The sequence below is a fragment of the Macaca nemestrina genome, chromosome 4 (genome assembly GCF_043159975.1).
Source record: "Macaca nemestrina isolate mMacNem1 chromosome 4, mMacNem.hap1, whole genome shotgun sequence".
Lineage (NCBI taxonomy): Eukaryota > Metazoa > Chordata > Mammalia > Primates > Cercopithecidae > Macaca > Macaca nemestrina.
Window position 1 is genome coordinate 111,172,099 of NC_092128.1, and position 25,154 is coordinate 111,197,252.

A 25,154-nucleotide genomic window follows, 5' to 3' on the forward strand; every position below is an offset into this window, starting at 1 on the left:
TCTGCTGCATCAGGATTATGTTTAGCTTTAACAGAGACTCCCAAATAGCACAGATTGAAGATAGGTTAATCCTCTCTCCCATGATAGTCTGGAGGCGGGCAGTTCAGCACTGGTATGACATCTCTGCCCTGGGATGTCCTCAGGAAATCAGGCTCCTTTTAGCTCATTGCTCCACCTTCCCTGGAGTGTGGTCCTTGTCTTTATAGTACAAGACGGCATTTCAAGCTCGGGTCATCACATCTATGTTCCAGACAAGGGTTAGAGGAAAGCACTAAGAGGAAAAGGAACAAAGAGTATACCCCAGCTATTTTGGGAGAAGGTTCTTGGAAGCTGTCAAATTATACCTCTACTCACGTATATTAACAAGTACCTAGTCACCTGCACAGAGGCTGGGAAGTGTAGTTTTTATCCTGGGGATGAAGAGTGGCATTTGCCCTACTGGAAAACAGATGCCCTATTTCTATGGAAGAAGAGAAGGGATATTAATGGACAACAAACCATATCTGTCACATCTTCATGTAACTCAGCTTATATAATTCCTGCTCTGGGAAGTCTTTTTCCTAATCCCCAATGCATTGGTGTCCCTCCTGTGTGCTCCCCACATCCTGTGAATACCTTCACTTACTGTGTCAAATGCCTTGATAACCTTAGAGACAAATTGCTCACTGGATTATGAGCAATTTGAGGCAAGAGCTCTGTGATCACGTTATCGCCCAGCACAGTAGCTATTAAAATGTATTTATAGTGAATGAATAAACTAATTAACCCTGAAAAGTTTCCAGATGCCAATGTCTCTAAAATATTGAAATATGAGCAGATATTTTAATTTCACGTATACTATATTTTGTGCTCTTAAAAGTTTTTTAGAAATTCCCAGGAAGTTAAGATTGTATATCCAAAAGCATAACAAATATGTGTGTATGTTTTATGTTTCAAAAGTTATAATTCTACACATAGAAAAACATACTTAGGTTTCCCCCCCTCAACACTCACCCATATCTTTCTCTGTAAATATAGTTTAGAAAGGTGTAATCAAGGGAAGGTTATGTTAGTTTAATCTATTAAAATACAGCAGATTGTGTGTGGATCACACTCTGTATCAATGTAACAAAATTATATCAGTAACTGTAACACTATAGTTTTCAAGTAGACTGATAGTCAAATTGAATCATAAAATCTATCAAGTAACACGATACACAATTTATTTTCTAGCAATTTTTTTTCTAATGTGCCCCTTTCCTGTAATGTATCTTAACAGCGCCATGAGGTTGTCAATGCTAGAAAGGTAAATACTGTGGTTCAGAGCAATCCAGGATCTTATAGCACTCTCTAAGTTCAAGTGACTAATTTTATTCTCATAAGATTAATTCAAGGTTTGATGGGGGAATAAAAGTGTAATTATTATTCATATTATTTTCAATTTGTAGGTCTTCCATTTTTCTTACAGGTACTATTTTGATTGTTAACAGATATTTATCATCTACTGAAGAAGTGAAATAAATGAGACTTGAAAGGAAATGTAATTTTAAAAGACATTCTGGCTCTTGAAAATGTGTAATCTAATAGGAAAGAGAGATTGTATTGGAAATTGTAATGTATTACAGTAGCTATTCACTGAGACTAACTGAATGAATGATTGAGCACATAAATTGGGGAAGCTATTTCTTCAGGGTATTCTATGGAATCTTTTTGTGAATTACTCCTTTATATTTTCCCACTGTCCTCTACCTCAAGAATTGTTAGAGGATAGTTAATTATCATAGTATTTTTCATCTTGCTCCTTAAAACTAGGGTGACCATATGTTCCATTTGCCTAGAACCGTCTTGGTGTATGCCTGTTGTCCAAGCATAATTATTAATAGTGCCCCCTCAGACTCCCTGAAGGAGTAAGCCGGCTTGCAGCCTGCTCCTCCATCCTCAGCAGGATGAACTTTCCCCTCCCCTTCCCTCTTCTTGACTTTTCACACCAAAAGTCTGTAGGAGTAGGGGAGAGAGTAACAATCTCATTGAAAGCTCAGTTTCTGGCTTTGGTTCCCATATTCCTGTTACCACCTGCTGAATATCAGCCCATACATAAGTCTTGCAATTGTTTCAAGTTCCTGTGGTTACAGACAAAAGCCTTTATTCTTTGGAGGAAAACATGCTTCTGGTTAAAAAAAAAATAAAAATACATAGTTCCATATTTGAGCTCACAAGCAATTATTTAAATAACTATGGGATTATCCAGCATTCATCATGATAGATGCTAGATCTCCAGAGCGTATCCTTATGTGCCAATCCTTTTGAAATATCTGTCATCTGTCTCTGTCTGTCTATCTATCTATCTATCTATCTATCTATCTATCTATCTATCTATCATTTACTTTTGAGACAGGGTCTCACTCTATTGCCCAGGCTGGAGTGCAGCAGTGCAATCATGGCTAACTGCAGCCTCGACCTCCCTGGGCTCAAGTGATCCTCCCACCTCAGCCCCCTTAGTAGCTGGGACTACCGGTGTACACCACCACACCCAGCTGATTTTTTTGGTAGAGGCAGAGTTTCCCCATGTAGCCCAGGCGGGTCTCAAACTCCCGGGCTCAAGCAATCTGCCTGCCTCAGCCTCCCACAGTGCTAAGATTACAGGTGTAAGCCACTGCATCAGCCTGAAATATTTTGTATTCCATTTAATTCTTTATAAAATTACTTTATAAAACAACTTCCTCACTTTCTTAACTAATGTGAATTGAATAAAATGAAAACTTTTGTTTTTATAATCATTATTAATATTAATTTTTATAGTAAGTGATTCCTTATGGACTACAGAGGCACTTGGAGTCATTTGACCTTTTTATTAATAGTTTTTGAATTAGTATCTTTCTTTTTTTGAGATGGAGTTTTGCTCTTTTCGCCCGGGCTGCGTGATCTCGGCTCACTGCAACCTCTACCTCCTGGGTTCAAGCGATTTTCCTGCCTCAGCCTCCCAAGTAGCTGGGATTACAGGCACCTGCCACCACGCCCATCTAATTTTTGTATACTTAGTAGAAATGGGGTTTCACCATGTTGGCCAGGCTGGTCTCAAACTCTTGACCTTAGGTGACCAGCCCACCTTGGCCTCCCAAAATGCTGTGATTACAGGCTTGAGCCACTGTGCCCAGCTGTATCTTTTTATATCATATTATTTTGAGTGTATTGCCTCTATTAGTCTCTCTTTCTCACATACGATTTGTTTCCTCTTATCTGCTCTAGGCTCAAAAACATCATCTTAGTGATGGGAATTGTGAATAAAATCAATGTACATTTGCTTCAAATAATGAGCAGCTCTCCGATGGGGAAAATCTATGCGATTTGATGACATCACTTTGCCTGCAGAGATACTTTTTTTGCTTGCTTTTTGTCTGAGTTCCAAGTAGCTGAGTTTGACCTCAAGATAAGTAAAGTGTTTTTGTCATTCCATTTGAAAATTAGTGTGGAAAATTAAGGTGTGCACCCCCATGGAGATAGTTGAGGTCAAGCAATTCATTCCCGAAGCTGTGCAGTCATAAAGATTCACATGCCGAGCTCAGAACTAGTATTAACCAATCAAATTGCTCCCAGAGGGGTGCTCACTTCCTAGGTCAACTCTTAAAACACTCCACATAGCCATTTTAGGCTTCTAAATACTTGTTGGTGAATGGACAGAGAAACAGGAAATCAGAGTGAAAATGGATGCTATAAATCTATTTTCTACAGAAATGTGTTATGAGGGCAAATATACTACATCAAATTTTAGAATCTCACAATACTTCCAAATTCAACCCAAATCTTTCCTTTGTTACATTTCGTTCTTTCCCTAATTTAAGATTCACCAAGATTGTGTAAAGCTTATGATTATTTCCAAGTTTTGGAAATCAGCCTTCTTTCCCTTTTAAAAGATACCGAATAGCCTTCCCTCTGAAAGTCACAGGGAAGATAGGAAATCTATAAAGTAGATTTAAGGTATCTCATGAAAGCCCAGAAGTTATTCTTGCCAAAAGAATGTCTTCAGAAGTAGCAGGCAAAATGAAAACTAAAATATTTGCTGTAATTTACGTAAGTGCTCTCTTTTATGTAATTACAGCAAATAAGTATAATGAAATATATGTGTCTGTTGCTTTCTCTTTAGAATAGATGTTATTAATTAATCTTGAAAAGTTCCCAATGTCCCATGAAATTGATCTGTAATGTTCTCATTACTCATTGTGGAGATGGGGAGATTGCTGATTGTGTTAATTTTTGCTACATTTTGATTTTTAGATGGTCAAGTAGAATCTGTAGGCCAAAGACACTGTGTCTTGGCGGAATGCAGTTATAATTTCATATAACAGAGTTATATATATATATATATATATATATATATCATATATATTTATATATATTCATGTAACAGAGTTATATAATTTCAAATAACAGAGTTATTTCTGTTGTTGATACTTGTCTGCAGATTATAAAGCCTTACAAAGACTTACAGATTTTGATTATATGTTGGCTTTTTCCATAAGTTTCATATTTTCAATTTACCCCAAATACTGTAACTGTGAAATATAATGACTAAGGCATTTTGGCAAATAAAAAAAAAAAAAACCCACAAATTTGGTCTGAACATCAAGAAATAATGGGTCTTGAGTTTTCATGGCCATGTGTACTGTCCCATTAGTAACATTTAGTTGGTAATAAAAAGAGAAAAAAGTTAAGTAAAATGATTCACATCTTTTTAATTGTGAAACAGCAATGACCAAAAAAACCTCTAAATGAGACTGCAATTCTTGTTATTGGAAAATGTATTTATTTCATAGTAGCAATTTATACTTATTTTTGGAACTGCTTACCATACCATGGAATTTCAACTGTGGTGTTATTGGGTTTCTGCACAGAAGAGATGCCAAATAACAAATGCAAATACTTTTATTTGAGAGCCATTCAGAGTTACTTGAACATCTCTGAAGGTTTTGAAAGATAAATCTGCTTTGCCATCTGTAAACATATAATGTGGCTTGCACCAGAAGGAGGTGGCCTGAAGGGCCCATGCACACTAATGAGCTGTGCTCAAAATGAGTGCGATATCCTTTTTCCAATTACGTACCCTGACTTACAAGCAAATGTATTTTACTTCTGCTCTCAACCACTGGCTTATACATACATGAGGTCTTTGGCAGGACATAGAGTCCCAGTTTCTCTACTGGAAAGGCAAATAGCTACAAGCATTCTCAGTTAACAATGCTAAGAGGTGTATCTGCAAACTAATAGTTAATATGCATTGAGTGCTAACTCTGTCAGATAAGATGCCTAACATACACTGTTTTAGAAACATTCTTTCATCTTGGCAGGTAGATACTATTTTCTCTGGTTTACAGATTAGAAAATTAAGGTACAGGTCAATTAAAGACATGGTTATGGCCACACAGCTGGTGAGAGTCATGGCCACACTGGGCCACTCTTTAGCTTTACTTCTCCATGGGAGAAAATTTGGCCTGGTTTTAGATGGATATACCTTATGCCTTTTAGAGCACAAACCCAAGATACTAAACTGTCTCTGGATTTAAGTGTAAGGTGAGTGGATTATTTCTGCACCTTATCTCCTTCCGTGGAAGTATAAGTAAGTCAATGTAGGTGCAATCTTCGAAATTCCTATTAAGCAGCAGCCACATGGGTGTGAGATGGAGGAGCTCCATGTAGGTTTTGAACACAGATAAGGCTTTCAGAATGGTTCTGCCTCTGGAATTGTTACTTTAGTTCTTTTCCTTTTTCCAAAGTTTGTGTTCTAAAGAAGCTAGTCTGTTAAGGTATGTTGTCCTTCAATGTCAGATGACCTCCTAGCCACTCACCTGAGCCCTTCTCCATCGTGCCTGCCACTTTTATACACCTTGGCCAAGTTCCTGCTGAGCCATATTGCAGTTTGCAGTGAGGTGCCCAGCGGTTGTCCCCATCCTGCCACTGTGAAAGTCAGCCAGGGAATCCACATGTCTGAGAACTAAAACAAGTCAACTCCAAATCAACTCTTATTTCTAAACCCAGAATCTGCTGTTGATTCACACTGGGGCCTTTGAATTAGTTTTCTCTTTCCCAAGCTGCCTCAGTTTCTCAATTATCAAAATAGGAAAAGGAACACAAAAGCACATGTGTTCAGAAGGGAGATTCCAGCCTTATTTAGATTGAAAGCTTTTTTAAGTTTTGTGGGGTTTTGTTGGTGTCTTTTTTTGTTTGTATTTTAGGACATAAGCCCAAACTGATTACATCACTATTTGTATTCATTTTAATGGTTGTTTCTGTTTGATTGACATCATATGGTCCTTTTGCATCATGAGAAAAACCCTACTTCTTGGATTTGAGTTTTCATATTCTTCTGGAAGTTCCATAGTTATTAATTAGTTGCTCTTACTTTTTCTGAACCTAGAGGCTATAAGTTTCATCAATGTTACTTTCTGTATATGATTTCAGTTTTAAATGTCAACACCTCTGTCTCAAAGAGGTATCTGAAGCTGAATCTCTTTGTGCTCTAGGCTCCCAAATGCAGTCCTCTAAATCAAACACTCGCTTGCACATTAAAGGTGTAAACTAAAGCTGGCTGGTACCTAGCATTCTGGCTCTTTTCCCTCCCACACCTGTGACCAACATTGCTCATCAATCCCAGGCTCTTTTCCACCAAGTCTAGAGTGCAGTTGGCTTTGGAGAACCCTTACTGGGACAGGGCTCTAACCGCATTTGGAGTTAGCAAGTAGGATGAAATCCATTTGCCATCTATAGAACAATGCCCCATGCAGTAAATACCAAGCCAAAGGTTGATTTTTCTCCTCAGGGAGCTGTTTGAAACGTTAATGCAGTAGAGTGGTGAAGCATGAGAAGGTGTTGACAATCTTAGAAGCCCTATTATGGTGTAACGGGGATCTCATCTATGAAGTTTTGAACTCAAAATCCTACTACCAGGGGTAGAGATTAGACAGAATTTTCTTCTCTTCTCTAAATAGCCTCTTATCTATCTTCATACATAGTGGTTGTTCAGATTCATGTTGACCAAACACTAATGAAATGCATATTCTTCTTCCTAGACCCAGATATTAGTCTCTAGGTTTTGATTGTACTTGGTTTTTTTCTGCTTAACTTGAACAGAAAGCCATGTGATGGAGGTATGCATCAGACTGGGTCCTCTTACCTTTTCCATGGGCATCAGGATCAACTAATGGAGAAGTCATGGGTTTCTATTGTAGTAGGGTAAAAAGACATCAGAGCCACATTCTGATGTGAATGGCCACATCCCTATTTATGTTCCCATGCTGGCGTTTTTTTTTTTTTTTTAATCAGTTCACTTTTTTGGGTCATCTTTTAATCTGAATGTTATTAGTATTAAATTTCAGTGATACTTCATATTGATTTTGGAGGAAGAATGACCAAATTGCTTGAAGTACTCTCATGAACCGGGAGCTACACTAGGAGCCACCCTCTTCTGGGAGTCCTGGCATTGCTGTGGGTCTGGGGAAAGCTGAGTCTTCCTGGTACTGGGGAGAGCCATGGTTGGACTACCCCAGAAGATCTTTAATCGTTTCCTTTGGGGGCCTTCTTTTCTTCTCAAGGCATTCTTGGTTACCAGAAACAGACATGTACTTAAGTTGCCTCCTGTGAAGGAGGATTGATTGAAAGTTTGTGCCTGGGAGAAGCCAAACGACCAGCTGCAGCAAGGGCAGGGGCTGCACTGTGCCACCCTCACATCCTTGTTTGAATCACAGTTCCTCTGCCTGACTCTTCCCTTTTTTTCCCAGCTGGCTTCCTCTGTGTATTCATAGTCACTCCCCTCCTCAGCATATGCTTAGCCTAGCCCACAGTGGCCACCCCAGCAACGCCTCCCACCACCTTTCCACTCCAGTGGCCCCTGCTGTCTAGCTCAGCGACTTAGCTTGCCAGTTCTCAATTCCACAGAGAGGACTGGGACACAGCGTCTCTGATAATAGTGTCACATAGACTGAAATCCAGTGGTTAACCACTTTTGAGTCAAGACCCTATTGCTTTACTCAGCTCTGGCCAGAGGTTGTAGAATCGTACTTTACAAATCACAGCTGCCTTCTACAGACTCTTTAGTATACTTTTAGCACCCTTGGGGTGTGAGAATGTAATGATGATGCCTAGATTAGAATCGTGACAATCTACTTGATTTACCTGGGGAATATCGTAATAGTACAGGAGCCATTTCCAAAGCTAGCTCCAGAGAGCTCACAATAGGATTAAAGTTATGTTTAGAAATTAAATATGATATTTAGCTCATTTAAAATTTACATTTGTCTACCCATTTATTTTTTTCTGGCAGAAGTAAAATTATTTCAGAAGCACTCATTTTTTTCTGTAATTATTGCCATTGGATTATTTCATAATTTAATGATCTAAGAACCCTCCACGTCACCCAGTGGTGAGGTGAGGCTACAAAGAAAGGACCCTTGGCATCCTGCCCTGCACCCATAAGTGATCAGAAAATAATCAAAGTGGATCACAGGCCTGGAGGCCAAGGAAGCTGGTTTGATATGAGTGACCTGCTTGGAGTAAAACTTATACCTTTCTTACCCCAACCTCCCCACTTAATGAAATGTGATCTTACTAGTAACTTGGGATTCGACTTGAGAGCCTTTTGTAGAAACATATTTCTGTGGTAGGTGAGATGAAGCTGAGAGTCTTTTGGATAAGGAGATTTTCCACTCCATTATTTTCTGTATGGCTTTTACCAAGTACAAATCAAACCAATATTAGAGTCCATTTCTCCAGCCCTTTCGGCTCCCTTTCAGCCACCTCAGGAACGTTAGCATGGACATTGACCAAAACACCCTAGCCTTTTGCAGAGGATGCAGGTAGTGTTCTGAGCAGAGACCCTGGGGAAACAGATCAGGCAGAATGGCTCAGGAGTCTGGGGTCTGAGATTCTGCACTGGGTGGTGCTGGTTCTGTCTCCGTTGATGTCTTTGCCCTAGAGAAATTCACCCAGCTTCTTTTCAGGTCTCAGTTTCCTCATCTGCAAAATGGGAATCAATTCCCCTCAATGACCTCTAAGGACCATTAAGGAGTTTGCTTATTAATGATGCTAAGAATGCTTGGGACTTTCCTAAGCAGAGCTGATATCTTTCCTCTTGCTATAAGATTGGAGGAGGTATGCAGCATCTCTTCTGTTCATCTGTAATGTAGTCAGCTTGTGTACATACTGCATTGCATTAAACGCTGAACTCTGATCCTAGTGTTTAAACATATTAAATACAAAATATGAGTAGTATAAATTGTATGAAACACTTTTGTCTCCTACTTGGAGGCTTAACAAGATTTTGATGCAAGGTCAGCACAAACATTATACAGACACTGCTAAGAGTAAGTGGAAGTCTTGTAGACAGTGGTTGGAAAATAGTCTTACAGCAAAAGTAGTAGAAGCCCATCACTGGGGGATTTATAAGTAGGCCAAGGGAAATTGAGGGTGGGCGAGGATTTGAGGTATTTGTTTATTTTATTTGACCATTAACTTTTGTAATACTGTTTCTCTAAAGAGCACAAGAAAGCTTCACAGATAACAGACTTCAAGTTTTAAACTCTTCATTCCCACAACAGCTTTGCTGGGGTTTGCTGCCATAATTAATCAAAAGGAACATCACCTATGTCTCCCTTTAGAAAAATTAAGCTTCAGGACAAGGCAGTTTTCTATTAGTGGCTTGGGGATAGAGGACACCACCACATGTCTTTTATTTCTGAGATCTGGCTTCTGGGTGTTCATTAATAAACATACAAAGGGTTTTACCTGATGGCTCTGTAAGGTACAGTGTTGCCAACAAACTGCGTGGAAGCCATTGATGATCATCATACTCTCCTGTTGTTTCATTGAAACTCTAATGGTTTTATTTACCTAAGGATTCTTTAAATTATGGAGTTTTCTTTCTTCCTCTTTCTAGAAGTGGTCATCTGTTACCCTCCTTTGCTTTTGTCTTTGGCTGGTGATTTGTAGCCTCTACATCCGTACAAGTGTAGTTCTCTAAAGCCACCCTGGATGGGAATCCGGTGCTGGGTAAAGGTTTATGTCCTAAAAGAAATGTGGAGATCTTTAACTATTTCCTTTTCATAATCATGCTGTTTTCTGTTTTTGCCCTGACTTGCGTTTTTAAATTTTACTATAATACCCTGAGGTCTTTAATATTTTCCTCTGGGACAAAGTCTGAGAAGAAAAGAAACTCTCTAAAGAGTGATAGAAACTATTGACAAGAAAAGTTTGCAAATAACCATGTTTTATTTCAGTTTTGAAAAACTATAAGCAGACACACAAAATCCCAGCAGTTAACCACATCTGCTGATCCCTCTGTCCTCTAAGAAGAAGGAAGAGATTTATGGAATCCACAGGGGCTAGGGCCACATAACCCAGTTTGAGCTTAGAAGGCACTAGCTCCTTAATGCCAAGTAAATTTTGGAAATGATTCTCCTTTGCTGACAGTACCCTCATTACTGATTGTGTAGAGTAATTTATCAGGCATTTCTTAAAATAAACCGTTCATTTATACTAATAGGACTTGGCAGGAAGAAAAAATTGGCAGGACTTGGAGTTCCTAGTGTGGGTTTTTTTTTTCTTTTTCTTTCTTCTTCTTCTTCTTCTTTTTTTTTTATTTTGTTGCCTTTAAAATTTAAAAACACCAGCATTGAAAAGTTTTAAATATTTTGAGGAAACAGTTTTCAGAGGCCAGCATGAAGTTCATTAAGGCATAAAGAATGGCTTTATAAATCTGCAAAATGGAAGAAAGGAAATATTTCCAATGACAAAGTTTACCAAAAGAAAAATTAAGTACAATGTATCCGATTTTATCTTTCTGCATTCTTCAGGCATTGGGTTCCTCATGTGGATAACTTTGTTACCTCTTTTTGGTGTCACATGGGCTTTTGAAGAATGCTCATTTCCCTTTTTCTTCTCCATGTACAGTTACAATCTCCTTCTCCTTGGAGTCTGTATCAGCTAGCTGCTTCTCCTTAGTTATGCATGTAATGTATCAGTGTTGTTTATATATACCCAAGATAGTTATTCTGAAGGCTTTCTTATTATCTCTGTATTCTTAGCCTTGGGCCTCTGACAATAAATTTCCATCTTACATTCCCTTGGAATTAAAAGGACATCACCAGGATTGATAACCTTTTCTCCTGAATAAAATGATAGCGATGGAAATCTTAATAAAAGATAGGTAACAATCGAATCTGCAGTCTCAGGAAAACTGCATTAGCCCTCTGCCAGCACTGGGAATGAGGCTGGCCTCAGAGCCAAACTCAGATAAAATGCTGCAGTACAGGGAAGATACACACACACACACACACACACACACACACACACACACACACAGACACACACACACACTTGTAACCACACACCGCTTTATATTAGATATATTTTTTAAATAATGAAGCTATATAAGTTACAGCCTGTGTTGAGATTCAGATTTGCTAGTAGGTTGTGTGAATTCAGACCAAAACAGAAAGAATAAATGTTTTCTGAGAATGAATAGAGTTTTTAAAAAGTTCAGGGGTCTACGGATGGTTGAGTCACACTAAAAAGGGATAACATGGGCTAAGTGAACTTACAGGAAAAAATTGGCAAGTGTTTTCATATCACTGAATTAGCAGACTCTACCAGTTTCTTAGGCAACTTCTTTAACTGATTTTTTAACATCAAATGGTTAGCCCTGTTTTCATCTTCTTTCCTATCTGCACCTTAGAGCTTGTTATTTGTCTAAAATTCAACTCTTAGATTGTTTTGTAATATTCAAGCTTTTGCATAATTGATAGTATGAGGTGTATGCCTCCCCCACCAAAAAAATGCCTAGAAGGAAACTTATCAAAATGTTAAAGACAATGTTATGATATTAATAATAATTCTTCCTGGGTGATAACATTTTGGGTAATTTTTATCTTCTTTATCTTTCTTCAGTATTTTTAAATAATATACTCTAATATTTAGAAAAATATTAACAGAAAAATGGGAAAAAGGCATAAACCTTATTTTTTAGAAGTATAGTGTTATTAATAGAATATTGTTTTTTCTAGAAAGTTAGTATTGTGTCCATTATTTCTTTCTCCATGTGCATTGAGAATTAAGGCTCTACACAGTCATATTCTGTTTATCCTTATTTTTATTACATATCTATGATTTTTAAATCTGCCTGACCAATTCATCAGTAACTTTTAGTTCTCTAGTTTTCTTATACTTTTCTTGCCATTATAAGTAGTTTTCCTTTGTTTTCTTTCTTTTCATTTTTCAGGCTGTCTATTAATACAAGCATATGCCAGTTCATTTCTATTAATATCTGTGGTCTACAATATAAGGAAGTTAGGTAGTAAACACTTGGGCTTTGTAAGTTTCTTCTGCTCCTAACCAAAGATTTCTAGCAAAATCATTAGCAGAAGTGTTCTTGCAGCCACCACATTTAGGTCATTGCTTTTAATTTCAAACCAAAAGATTGTCTAGAAAAGTTTGAGGGCAGTGTGTATTTAGATTGGCATATGCGTCCTTTGAGCCTAAATATAATAAGAGAATCCAGAGAAATATTATCATTCCTGTCAAGGAAAAAAGTGGTATAAAGGGGCCTCATTCCTTACTCCTTTTCAGATTGAATTCATCTCATGAAATTGTTATGTTCTTGGTTAGCAAAAACAACAGGAGCATAGAGGAACATGGTTATTTCATAATAAAGATCCTTTTTATCACAGTATCTTGGGATGTCCAGTAGATTCTAGTCTTTTCACTATGGTCCTTTCACCCTTCTAACCACTGGTTGTCTTTTCCTGTGTTACTATGATTTTCTGCAAAGGGGACTCAGTTAACAGGAATGAGTGAGAGAAAAACTTTCATGTGACTCTGTGTCTGTGGGCACTTTGGTTATGATGTGGTGGGAAGATATTGGAGTCCAGTTGATTCTGTGCTGAGGAAGGCTGACTTTGAGCATAAGCTTCTTCCTGGCATCAATGACTAGTGAGACACCCAGCCAGAAATGGCAATGAAATCTGTCTTTTGTGACAAACTCTGGTGGTCACAACATCCAAAAGCTTGCCCTGTGGAGACCAACTGATGCTAGCCAGAGGACACTGGGCTACCTTTTCCTCTTGCTAGGAATTATTTTAATCCTGGAACTGAGAGGGTGGCCACCTCTTTTTCAGGGAATCCCATATAGAATGAGATAGAACTTTCAGGCCCTACAGGCAAATTAGCTTTGATAGGTTCAGAAAGCTTTTCTTAATTAGTTTGCCTATGTGTGTAGCATTCTTATTTCCCCTTTGTTCTCCTTTAATATTTAGTAAAAGAAACTTTTCTGAACATTTCAACCAATTTCAGTGAAAACTAATAAGTAAAACTAATTTTGTTCCTGTTTATTTTAGAGCACTAACGGAGGGGTGGTAAGAGACCCATAGGAGAAGGCATAAGAATCAGAGAGAAGGTGAACAGGTAGGCGAAGCCCAGGTGGAGAGCCTGGGGGTTGGTTCAGACACCCCTTTCCAGCCATTGATTTGCTGTCCAATGCTAAATTCTGAAGTTCCCTATGTTTTATTAAAGGAAATAGTGCCATTGATGAATTACTGAGAAAATGTACCAATGTTGATGTGCTTACAACTTCATGCAGGTTTATTTAGGCTGGGATCCTAGATTTGCTCTCACCTCTAAACTTTAGAAATTTCTCAGTTATTTGACCTGAATTGCTATGATTTACTCTTCCATTAGGTTGCAGGCCCTGATGAAATTGGTTTTTCCCCTTTAAACTCACTCATGAAACTAATTTGCACCAAAAAGCCAGTTGAATTCTGAGCTCCTAAAGGGCAATGGTGTCTATCGTTTTAGATTCTTCAGTGCTAAACATGAGTGTATGACTCACTCAATCACTTGCTGAATGAGTACGTATTAAATTTTTTGTGGGAAAAGCCTTTTACAGTTTCTGGATCTTTCTATTTCTGAGTATGATACCTTCTTCTTCTCAATAAGAACCTAATGTGGCACATTGATATTCACAAGATGGTTTGAGCATGGCTTCCGGGCAAAAAGAAGCAGGTAGTTTGGAGCCATTTTGTGTGTGTTGGAGGTGAGGGGGGGTGGTGAGTTTCACAGCTTTATCAAAAATTGGTTCTGCTCCACTCACCAACATGCCTTTATCATCATCTGAAACTTAAGCTCCTGTGATGGTGTCTCCCTTGGACAGGGCTAAGAGCATTCTTTTCATTCTCATTTTCAGTGTTTCAAGTGGGCCACTCAGAACTGCTTAGGTCATCCTCTTCTCATAGAGATTTCTAACACTTTTATGTCATTAAAATTCTACATTACTGGGGATTACATTCAGAGGATGAGATTCGCTTGCTTCTGGGAGGAACTCTTGTAGACTAATCCCTTATTCATACACGTGAATTCTTGACCTCTTGGGCCAGAGAATGTCCCCTTTGATCTCTTTCCAGTTCATCTTTTCTGTAGCAGGGACTGGGGAAGAAATAACTTTAAAACAGTTATAAGTACAATGCTAAAATTACTCTAACATGCCTTGAGGATGTTAAACAATGTTATCTGATGTGATTATAGTAGATGCAGGTACTACCTGGACTGTGGAGAACTGGAAAGAGTAAATACTGAACAAAGAGTTAGAATCTGGCTTTCGTCCTTATATGTTTTGTTACCTGTAGCAAGTCACTTAATCACGCTGAGTCTCTGTGTCTTCACTTTAAAATAAATAACTTTACCTACTGTCTGAAATTAATAATATTAACATATACATCTATAGGAGCCCATAAATGCAAGGTAATATTGCATGTGATAGATGGATAGCAAAAAAATTTTTGAAGAAACTTACCTTCTAAGCAGGCTCAATAATTAGTTTTAGCTGGTCAAAACCATCACAGCCTCTGCCACCATCATTTCCCCCTACACCCCTCCAACATTTATACATTTCACATTTTTTACATAAATTTTATCAATGGAAAACAGCCTCTCAAAGTGAACTAGAATATATACAAAATTGATATCAACCATTTCTTCTATTAGGGAGAATAAGCTGCTGGATTGTCCACTCCTGGAGAAGATGGCTATTCTCAGATTAACTTGGTTTGCCTACCTGTATTTTTACTCATTCTTTAGGGATAAGAACCATGACTAAATTAGCTCAGTGAAGTGAATTTGACAGTTTGGCAGTCTTCAGTCTTCAGTAACCCAATCCTTACAGTATCTTCAAAGATAAGTATGTCTCATAAATCCTAGTAAAGAAAGCTTAGTCCCAGTTAGAGAATGTACATTTGATATTGAGATTTCTTTGGACCAAATTAGTAACCAGGAACTTAAGGTAAATCCAGGAAAAGCCTCCAAGGCTTGGTCACAATCACTGGGAAATATGAATACATCTATAAGCACTGTTTCTTTTTCTTTTTCTGGGGGCAGCAAGAGACGGTGGCTCACAGCTGGCATTCTTGCCCCTCCCTTTTCTTTTATTTGCAGCACACGGTTCCATTTTCAATGTAGCATATAAAGAAAAAAAGTTAATGTATTAAAAATGCATGTAATGTCTTCTAAATTGGTGGATTTCAGAGTGAAGAATTGTAGTTGTATTACAGTTAGGCAAAATCATTAATTAGGCTTCTGTTTGTAATTTGGTTTAAAGAAAAATAATTTTAGGGCCAGGCATGGTGGCTCATGACAGTAATCCAAGCATTTTGGAAGGCCAAAGTGGGAGGATCACTTGAGCCCAGGAGTTCAAGACCAGCCTGGGCAACGTAGTGAGACCCTGTCACCAAAAAAAATAAAAAATTAAAAAATTAAAAAATTTAATTAGCTAATGGTGGTAGTGCATATCTGTAGTCCTAGCTACTCAGGAAATTGAGGCAAGAGGATTGCTTGAACCCAGGGATATGAGGCTGCAGTGAGCTATGATTGCCCTACTGCACTTTAGCCTGGGCAACCGAAGGAGACACTGTCTCCAAAGAAGAAGAAAAAAGAAAGAAAAAACCTTAGCTTGCATAATGCCTTGAATTTTCCTATGGAAGATCAGTAAGTGAAATATTGATTAAGGCTTGTGAAATTTGAGCATATGATTTCAGACATGTGTATTGACAATAATACACTGATACCACAGTTCAAGAAGAAAATGATTCGGGGGTAAAGGAAGAATAAAGATGGCCACTATTAACTAATTTGCTAATGATTATTTTCCATAAGATATGTGCTATAGGATGTTCTTAGTTTCACATATTCAATGTAACACTTTTGATTAGCAAGAATTACTTATTATCTCAGCTGTGAGGTTGGTCTTACCATAAGTTATTTGGCTTAAACTGGCAATTATATCTGATTTCAATTACATTAATGAAAAGTAAAGATATTCGTAGACTAGAAATTAAGAGTATACTAGCAGAAACAATTCCAAATATTTTTGCTAATTATATTGTTGCATATTATTCAAATAAATAAAGAGTCATATTAAGCAATTATCTGTGGAAATAACCAAAAGAAAAATATAATTAATTTCTATAATAAATGAAAAATAAACAAGCTGAGATAAGTATACAGGAGTGGTGTTCAAAATACCTTAACAATAGTTAATCATACCCCCTCACTAAAAATAATAGTGTGTTGGCCAGGGCATTGGAATGGTGTCACTGAGGTTGCATCCTGAGCTGGGTGTTTGCCTTAATGTTTTGGATCATTAAGAATTCCACTGAGATCCCAGGTTGGGCACAGGTGATGCATGACAGGAGTTACTTACTAATTAATATGAAATAGATCGGTATTCTAGTAACCAGTATGAATGTACCAGTGCACACAAACTTAATATCAGCCCTGGTGAAAACCTAATAATTCGTTAGTAACCATTTGATTCATTTTTTATTAAACTTTACAAATGCAGTCTGTCTTGACTCTCAGGCCTCCGCTGTCAGAATTGAATTATAAGTCCTGAGCAGATACGAAGGAAGAGAATACTCGTTGTGATATTGTATACAAATCCTAAGGAGGTATCTGAGAGTTTCATTTCTGATAAAGAAGACCAGTTTGTAGCACAACAGTAAGAACAGTAACCCTTCCAGCAAGAGCAGTAAGAAAAACTGGATAAGTTTTCAAAAATCTATTCAAAATCACCGGGGAACTACCAAGAGAGTTAGGGCTTCAGGGCCGATATCCCAAAGAGAAAGGAAACACGCCGGAGTAAGCCCTATGTACTCTTTCCCTTTCCCCACTTAGAGCATTACCATTTCTTCATGCATGGCAGAAAGACCTACTAGAAATGGTGGCTTAAAGCTTGCACCAGTTTTGCTGGGTATGGGTTTAGGGACACTAAAGTAGTCAACACGTTTGGGGCCAAGATCTCAGAGAAAAGTAGATATTGGAGATAAATGTAAGACTGAAAAGCAGAGAGAAGAGGCAAACCAGCTAGCAATCTTGGGATCTAAGGATCAACATGACAATAAGATTCTGGGATTTCTTTTTGCTTCATATATCTCAGACTGGGTGTTGGAGAAACTGGTAACCAAAGAAATTTTGACCAAAAAAAGCAAAACAAAACTCAAGAAATGCCTGCTCTCTCTAGCCGAAGAACCAGGAAAGGGGCAGGCTAGCATGACAGAAAACATTTAGACAGTAACCTCCCTACTTCAGCCAAACACCACAGGAAAAAATGGCAGCCCCACTTCCACCTCTGTCAGCAAAGGCAGAGGCAGAGTGAGAAGCCTAGACTTTCATTCCTACCTGGCAGTAATGATGCCCATGCCCGCATCAAAAGTGGAGACCCATGGGGAGAAAGCACTTCCTCCCCCACCTAGTAGTAACAGTCATGCCTGCCCATCTCTGCTGGTGAGGTGTTAGAGACCAAGGGGAAAAGCCTGGACTGTTATCTTCCAGCAGTACAAACCACCCACTCCACCACCTGCTGTATCCATGAAAGCCACATGGGTAGGAGCAAGAAGGTCTCTGATATCACCAGAGACCCAGGGGGACCCTGAAGCTCCACCCCTGCCCAGTAGTATTGAGGAATCATTCCCCCCGCAGCAGGGTGTCAGTGGAGACCAAATGGGGGCCTGGGCTTCTACCTGCAGCTTGCTATAATGAGGCAGGACCCCTTCCCCAGCCAGCATGCAGTCAGAGGAGGCTTCCTAAGACAGAAGACTGAAATGAGATCCAGTCTCCTAATACCCAAAATGTCCAGTAATACAATTGAAAATCAGTCTTCGTATCAAGAAAATCCACCCAAATCTCATTTTGAATTAATTGTAGTTCCCATAATCCCCATGTGTCTTGGGAGGGACCCAGTGGGAGGTAATCGAATCATGGGGGCGGTTACCCCCATGCTGCTGTTCTCATGCTAATGAGTGAGTTCTCATGAGATATGAATTTTTTATAAGGGGATTTTCCCCATTTTGCTTGGCACTTGCTGCTCCATGTGAAGAAGGACATGTTTGCCTCCCCTTCCGCCATGATTATAAGTTTCCTGAGGCCTCCCGAGCCCTGTGGAACTGTGAGTCACTTAAACCTTTTTCCTTATTAAATTACCCAGTCTCGGGTATTTCTTCATAGCAGTGTGAGAATGGACTGATACAGCTTTTAGTGTATTCTAAATACTTAGTGAGCCATGATACAGAGGAGAGTTTTCTTAAAATGTCTTTTCTCTGAAGGCCTAACTCAGATCAAAGAAATAATTTCAACAGGTAATAGAATAAATAATAATATGGACTACAGAAATTATTTGCAGACAAATAACATTAATTTAAATACAATCTTCAAATAATTCAAATATATTAAGGCATCACGTTTACTTACATGCACATGATAATTTAAATTCTGATAACTTTATCTTGAGAAAATAAACATTTGAGATATTACCAATGATTTTTTAGAAACTCTTTAACTTATAAAGTGATGAATAAATATTTGAGTGTTATCTGTTTTAGTATTGTACTCTGTCTTTAGACACTGACTGGTGTGCATTGTTGTCATCTGTAAGCAATGAACTAAATTACTTTTTTGATGCAGTCCTTTTATTTTCTAGTCAAAGAATATTGCAAATGATTGAAAGGATTTATAAAATGAGGTGGCTGAGATTTGTTCTTATTTGCTTGCAGCTGAAAGCATAATACACTTAATACTTCCAGGATATGGAGGAGCTAACAGATGTCAAAAGAGCAGAGAGAGCTATTTTGCAAAGATTGTTCAAAAAGCAAACAAAAATCCTCTATTGTACAAAATTCATAAACTTTCTCTATCAGACATTAATTATCTTTGACAGAAAATGCATTTGCTGTTTATATAGAATGTATCTTTTCCCTTTTCAATTAAAAAAATTAAAGTTGTTATGATAAAGGTAAGACCACTGGATTAAAATTAGTACAACATAAATTTGTCTTCATCAAAAGAACCATTACCATAAGCTCTATCTTTGTAACACTTTACTGTCAATGCAATATAGACAAATAATTTTGCTCAAAAATAGCAACAAAATAATTTAAAATCAAAGAATGTTTTCAGTTGCCATTTTGCCTAAACAGCTTTCTAACTGATTTGCATTTCTGGGAACTGCCATTTAATACTAGAGATTTTATTCAGCAAATTCGGAGGCTATGGATGTATTCTAGTGATCAGAGGTCTGTAGGGCTACCTAGGTAGGTCAGCTTGATATGATTGAAATAATAATAATAATGTTGCACATTAGAATTTTAGGAGAAAAATGATAGTTTGAGGAATAAATTGCTTAATGCTGTTTCCATAGGTCCCATGTAAACAAATAGTAGAATGCTGGCAAGTTTTCACAATCAAGGCCAATGTTTAATAAAGACAGGAAGGAATAAAAAATGGAAATATTTCTGGATTTACTTATTTTAAGTAAATAAGTAAATAAGATAAAAATAATTTTATCTTATTTCAGTCCAAATTTCTAATGCTAAAACAATCCAAAAATATACTGAAGCTCTCACCTGGGCTGCAACCGTGCTCTTATAAACATGTTACTTAAATGAATTGGTTTGTTTGTGACACAAGCTCCCTTTGGAATTAATCAGGAATACTACAAATATAGTAACTATTTGGCCTTACACATCTTATTTCCCTCTTTTGTTGGTCTAGCCCCTCTTTCTTCTGGTGTAACTTCTCCCACACACATGGAGATCATGAGCAAAGATTTTAATCCTGTCCTCTGACCACACGTGATTTGTCAAGGGTTGGCCTAAGATGAGTAAACACGAAGCATTGCCGGAGAAAATTTGCAGTTATAATGGAAGAAACGATTTTTTACGCTCTGATGGGCAAAACTGCATTGATTTAATAAAAACAAAGTCACATTAAATCTATATATTTGTCTTAAGATATATCTGGACTTTAGAAATATGAACACGCACCTGTGTCATAGAACAGGAAGGAAGAGTGTATATTTTTAAAGTATTACTCTAAAGCAGGGTACAGCAGTTAATTAAGGAGTTTTATGAGAGCAGTGCACATCCCAATCTTGTTCACATACTCAGAGTTCCATTATCAGGAGGATACTAAGGTAGATTACATTGTTCACAGGGTTATTGTCAAAAGCCCTACATATTCTGGTCTTGTGTTAAAAACAATTCCTTTGATGAGAAGGATATTTCAAGGGATCTTCAATTTGTCTCATTCCCTTGTTCTGATTCCGTATTGACCAGCAACCTATTAATTGCCACGAAGAAAATATGCTGATGCAATATGCTGGACTTGTAGCTGTCTGGTCCATGTGACAATGGTTTCTGATGCAAACAAAGTCTCTTCTTGAAATAATGCTTCCATGTAGTTGACTGTAGGTGGAGAATGGGCCAATCATGGGAACATGAATAGCAGTGCTTCATATGACAGCTATATACATTAAGGAGTGGCAATTTGGTGCCCATATGAGTTTTAAAGACAGTTTGATTTTGAGTATGTCAGCTTTCATGGGACTGAGAACTAATAAGAATCAGGTACTGGGCCTTTGGAGCACAAGGCTAGATCTAGCTGGAATTCCCTTAGACAAGTGGTTCCCAAATTTTTCCATGTATCAGAATTGCTTAGGGAGGCTTTTAAAAGTACAGATTCCTGTGCTGGAGATTCTATTCAGTAGATCAGGCACAGTCCAGCTATTTGTATTATTTAAGAACACTCCTTAGATAGTTCTAATGCATATTTAGGACGCACTGTCTTAGACTATCTTCATACAATCTTCGTATGTGCCTTCTTTTAGCTGATTTTTAAAGCCATAATTAGATTTCATGAGTTACTGGATTTGCCTGCATTATACTTATAAATTTGACTCTAGATGGAATTTCTGGTTGATTATCTAAGGTACACATCTCTGGGTTTGCAGAAGAGGTGGAATGGAGGGTTGGCAACAAAAATTGGAATTTGCATCTTTGATGTGGTAAACAGGCAGCCTAGCTCACTACTCCTGTCCCTAGAGACTGCACTTCAGAAATGATTAGTGATTACCCTTAATTTTAATGACATTCTTTCTCTAGTTGATCATTTCATTGGTCAGCTTCTGATACTTTTTACTTTGTTTTCATAATTATAGGATATTATACAAAACTATTTGCATTGAGTAGTAACGTCTGTGCTTCTGGCTTCATTCCTGCTGTTGAGAAGTCAGCTTTCTATCTAAGTGTTGTTACTTCATAGGTGATCTTTTCTCTTTCTCCTTCGACTTTTAAATTTAAATTTTTGTCTTGGACTTTATTTTTTGTTGTTGTTGTTTGCTTGTTAGTTTTGTTTTTGCAGTTTTACTAAAAATGTAAGATGTATCTATGTATGAATTTATATTTGTATTATCTTGTTTATAATTTGTTTGACTTTTTGAATCTGAGAAGTCTTGTCTGTCAACAGTTCTGAAAGATTCTTCAATGTTGATAGTCTCTTTTCTCTTTCTAGAACTCCAATTAGCTGCGTGTTAACCCTGATTACTTTACCTTTCATGTCTTTTAACTTTCGTGTTTTTTAAGTCTGATTATTATCTTCAGTTCTGTTTCACAGTTCGCTAAATGTCTCTTCAGCTGTATCTAATCTGCTGTTTGCAATTTGCTAAATGTCTCTTCTTCTATATCTATACTGATGTTTAACCTTTCCATTGAGTTTTTAATGATTTACTTTTTACTTCTAAAAGTTATGTTTTCACGTATTATTCTTATAGACTGATTTTTTTCTTATAACTTTGATTCTTCCATTGTAAAACGTTTATATGTTGGATCTGATAATCTAATAGCTGAACTCTTTAAGGATCTGTTTCTTTCATTTATTTGTTTTGCTTTCTGCAGTTTTTGGTAATTTATTTCCAGGTATGTTTAATATGTTATGTTACTTGGAACTTTACCTGTCAGAATTCTTTGAGGTCCAGATCGAGAGCATATTCCTTTGTGTTTGTTTCTGATAGACACCCATGATACTTCAAATTAACAACTTTTTAAGCTACATTTCACCTTATAGTGTTTGTTACTCTCAGAGTGGTGTGAATTCAGGCTGTAAACCTGTATGAGGTCTGACTTATGGTTAAATTCTCAAGGAAATTATTTTATCACCCTCCATGCAGCGTCAGCATTCTTGCCATTGTTCCATGAGATGTATTTATTTATAGTTCACCATTTCACTGAGGTTATAACATTTTGGGAAGCCCAGCTTTATGGAGGGATCACAAATATGACTCCTCATCTTGTACAACCCTTAAGCTATGTTTTCTGTTCTTCCTGTGGTCATTTATACCACAGCTATAAGTCAGAAAGTATTGACAGATGCTCCTGGGGAAGCTGCTAGCTTCAGAACTCACTTAATATTTTGCCAAATGCTGTGTGTACTGGATCCTCCCTACCCTCCTCCTGCCTTCTGGGAAGATTTTTTTGTTTTTTATTTTATCAATGTAGCCATACGTTTAAAATATTTTAAATCTGTATCCTAACATTTTTTTAATGTCCTGGGTCAAGAAGATTTTTTCAGGATAGTTAATCCACCATATTTCCATAAATAGAAGTTTCACGTTCTTTTTAAAACTTAAGAAAAATAACTTCATTCTTCAATTTTTATTTCATTCCACAGACATTTTGAGCAGTCAAATAATGCAAGAATTTATGGGAATTTTAATAAACATCTCTTCCAATATGCTAATATATTTGTGGTGAGTAAACATACACCTAGAATAGCACTTCCCAAAGTAAATGTTCCATAGAACACTAATTGTAGTTACATGGTAAAATAAGCTTGAGAAACACTGGGTTAAGCAAACTTACAGATTTCCTTCTGGAAGAAATTGCGTGATGTATAATACACCAGTAGGCTCAAGCATCTTTGAGAGTAGAATAACTTATACCCCTGTCTTCCCAGAGGTGCACTGGAAGAAAGCTGGCTTAGACATAAAAATGACTTCCCCAAAGCCATAGAGGTAGTTAGCAGAGAGCCAAGACTAGAACCCAGTTCTCCTCATACTCCCTTTCTCTTTATTACCACAGTGAAACATTTTGTAAATAGCTACTTGCAAAACTATTTCCAGTAGGACCCCATCCTCAAATTGAAATGTGTTTAAAGCCCATCTTCTTTCACTAAATAAATTAAAGTTGGCTTCTCTCCTAAGAGCAGTTAAATAGGAATGTTCCAGAAGTTCTTCAAGAGAAATAAAATCTTAAGTAGAAAAGCAGGGGTTCCACATCTTGAACTGAAGTCAAAAATTGATGCTTTCGTGGGGCTTCAACCCACATCGACACAGAGTTATAATAATCCTGTCTGATTGTTAAGAGGGTCTGTATTCTCTTGAAAATCATAGTTTTTAGTTGGCAAGGAGCAAACTCCCAAGAACAAGTTGTGACAGAAAACTTTAAAAAAAAACTACATTTGGATTTCAACCAGCAGAATGTGCATAGTTTCTGACTGTTAGTGTATTCTTCCCCCTATTACGGAAAATGGACTATGGGAAGTTGGGAAGGTGAAGTGCAATGTTATTTACATTTTTGTGCCAAAACATTATGAAGTGAAATGGTCAAACATGCTGAGTGAATGCAGCGTATGAAAATTAATAGGAACATTTTGAATATGTGATCTTGTACTTGAAATAATATAAATGAAAAGGGTTCTGTGGAGGTACTTTCTTGACCTCTTTTAAATGTTTCTTTTTCTTTCTTTCTTTTTAAACGCTCTCAGTTGTTTATAATAACCCATTTGGATCCTAGACTTCAAAGTTCTTTCCTTTCAGAATTTCCTTTTCTCTGTTTGTCTGTGTACAACAAATACCTTTCAGGAAAACAAAACAAAGCAAAACAAAAAAAAGCAATGTGTTGCGCCCACTAAATAGTCAGTAAAAGATGTCTAATAGCATCTAGAAGTAGGAAAGGAGATGAGTATTGGATTGTGGATCTGAGTGTTGTTGTCCCGTTTAGTCATCAATCTGTGAAAACAAGTGATTATATGCAAAAGTATTCAAAAGGGATGAGAACACTGATATGGTAAGGAGAGAACTTCCGACTGTAAGCTAGAGAGTGACCTGGACATTTCTGAGAAGGTGCTTTGAAGGATGGCAACTTGGTAGACTTCGTACTAACAAGAAGCATATTAGAGAATTAACAATGATGAGGAAAAGGAGAAGGAAGAGAAGTAGGAGAAATATTGAGCTTTTATTCTCTGTTACATACCAGGTTAAGCACTGACCATATCCGATTGTATTATCACATCGGTACCTTGAAAGCTAGGAGGCAGCTTCCATCATCATTCCTGTTTTATAAGTGAGACTTAGAGAGCTAAAGTAACTTGTTTGAGATTTTATATCATACATAGCAGACCAGAGATTTGAACCTAATTTTTTCTGATACCACACCCTGGTCTTCATCAGTAAGCTGTATTGCCTTCTATATTAAGTGTGGCTACAGGTTGCATCTTTTTTTTGTCTTAGATATTGTGGAGAAAAGATTTGACTTTATGCTATGAATCTAGACCAATGAAATTTCGGAGCCAACTGATAGCACCAGAAGTTTGGCCCTGAGGCAGTGCCCAAAAGAGAGGATGACAATGAGTGAAGGTCAGCCTGAGATAAGACAAGGCAGCTCCCTGAGGAGAAGCCAGGCACAACCTGAAAGATGAATGTCCAAAGAGCAAGGCAGGGTAAGGCCAGGGTTGACTGGGATACGAACAAAGTATGAAGTGGGTCAGGGCAATTCTGACAAAGGATTTTCTAGTGGTCATGACCAAGTTTCCTCAGTCTA

The 25,154-nt window shown here is 37.5% G+C and overlaps 1 protein-coding gene across 3 annotated transcripts in view; it reads left to right on the forward strand.

Moving 5' to 3' along the window:
- LOC105497746 (succinyl-CoA:glutarate-CoA transferase) overlaps positions 1 to 25,154 on the forward strand; it is a 749,568-nt gene that overhangs the window by 656,722 nt on the left and 67,692 nt on the right. Inside the window, exon 14 of one of the 3 annotated variants that reach the window (XM_071095073.1) lies at positions 13,356 to 13,378. The exons of the other annotated variants lie outside the window; for them this stretch is intronic. Within the exon in view, the coding sequence (XP_070951174.1) occupies positions 13,356 to 13,363 (8 nt within the window). The 3' untranslated portion in view covers positions 13,364 to 13,378. Of the gene's footprint in view, positions 1 to 13,355; positions 13,379 to 25,154 lie in introns of those variants that run through there. 3 annotated transcript variants of the gene reach the window in all.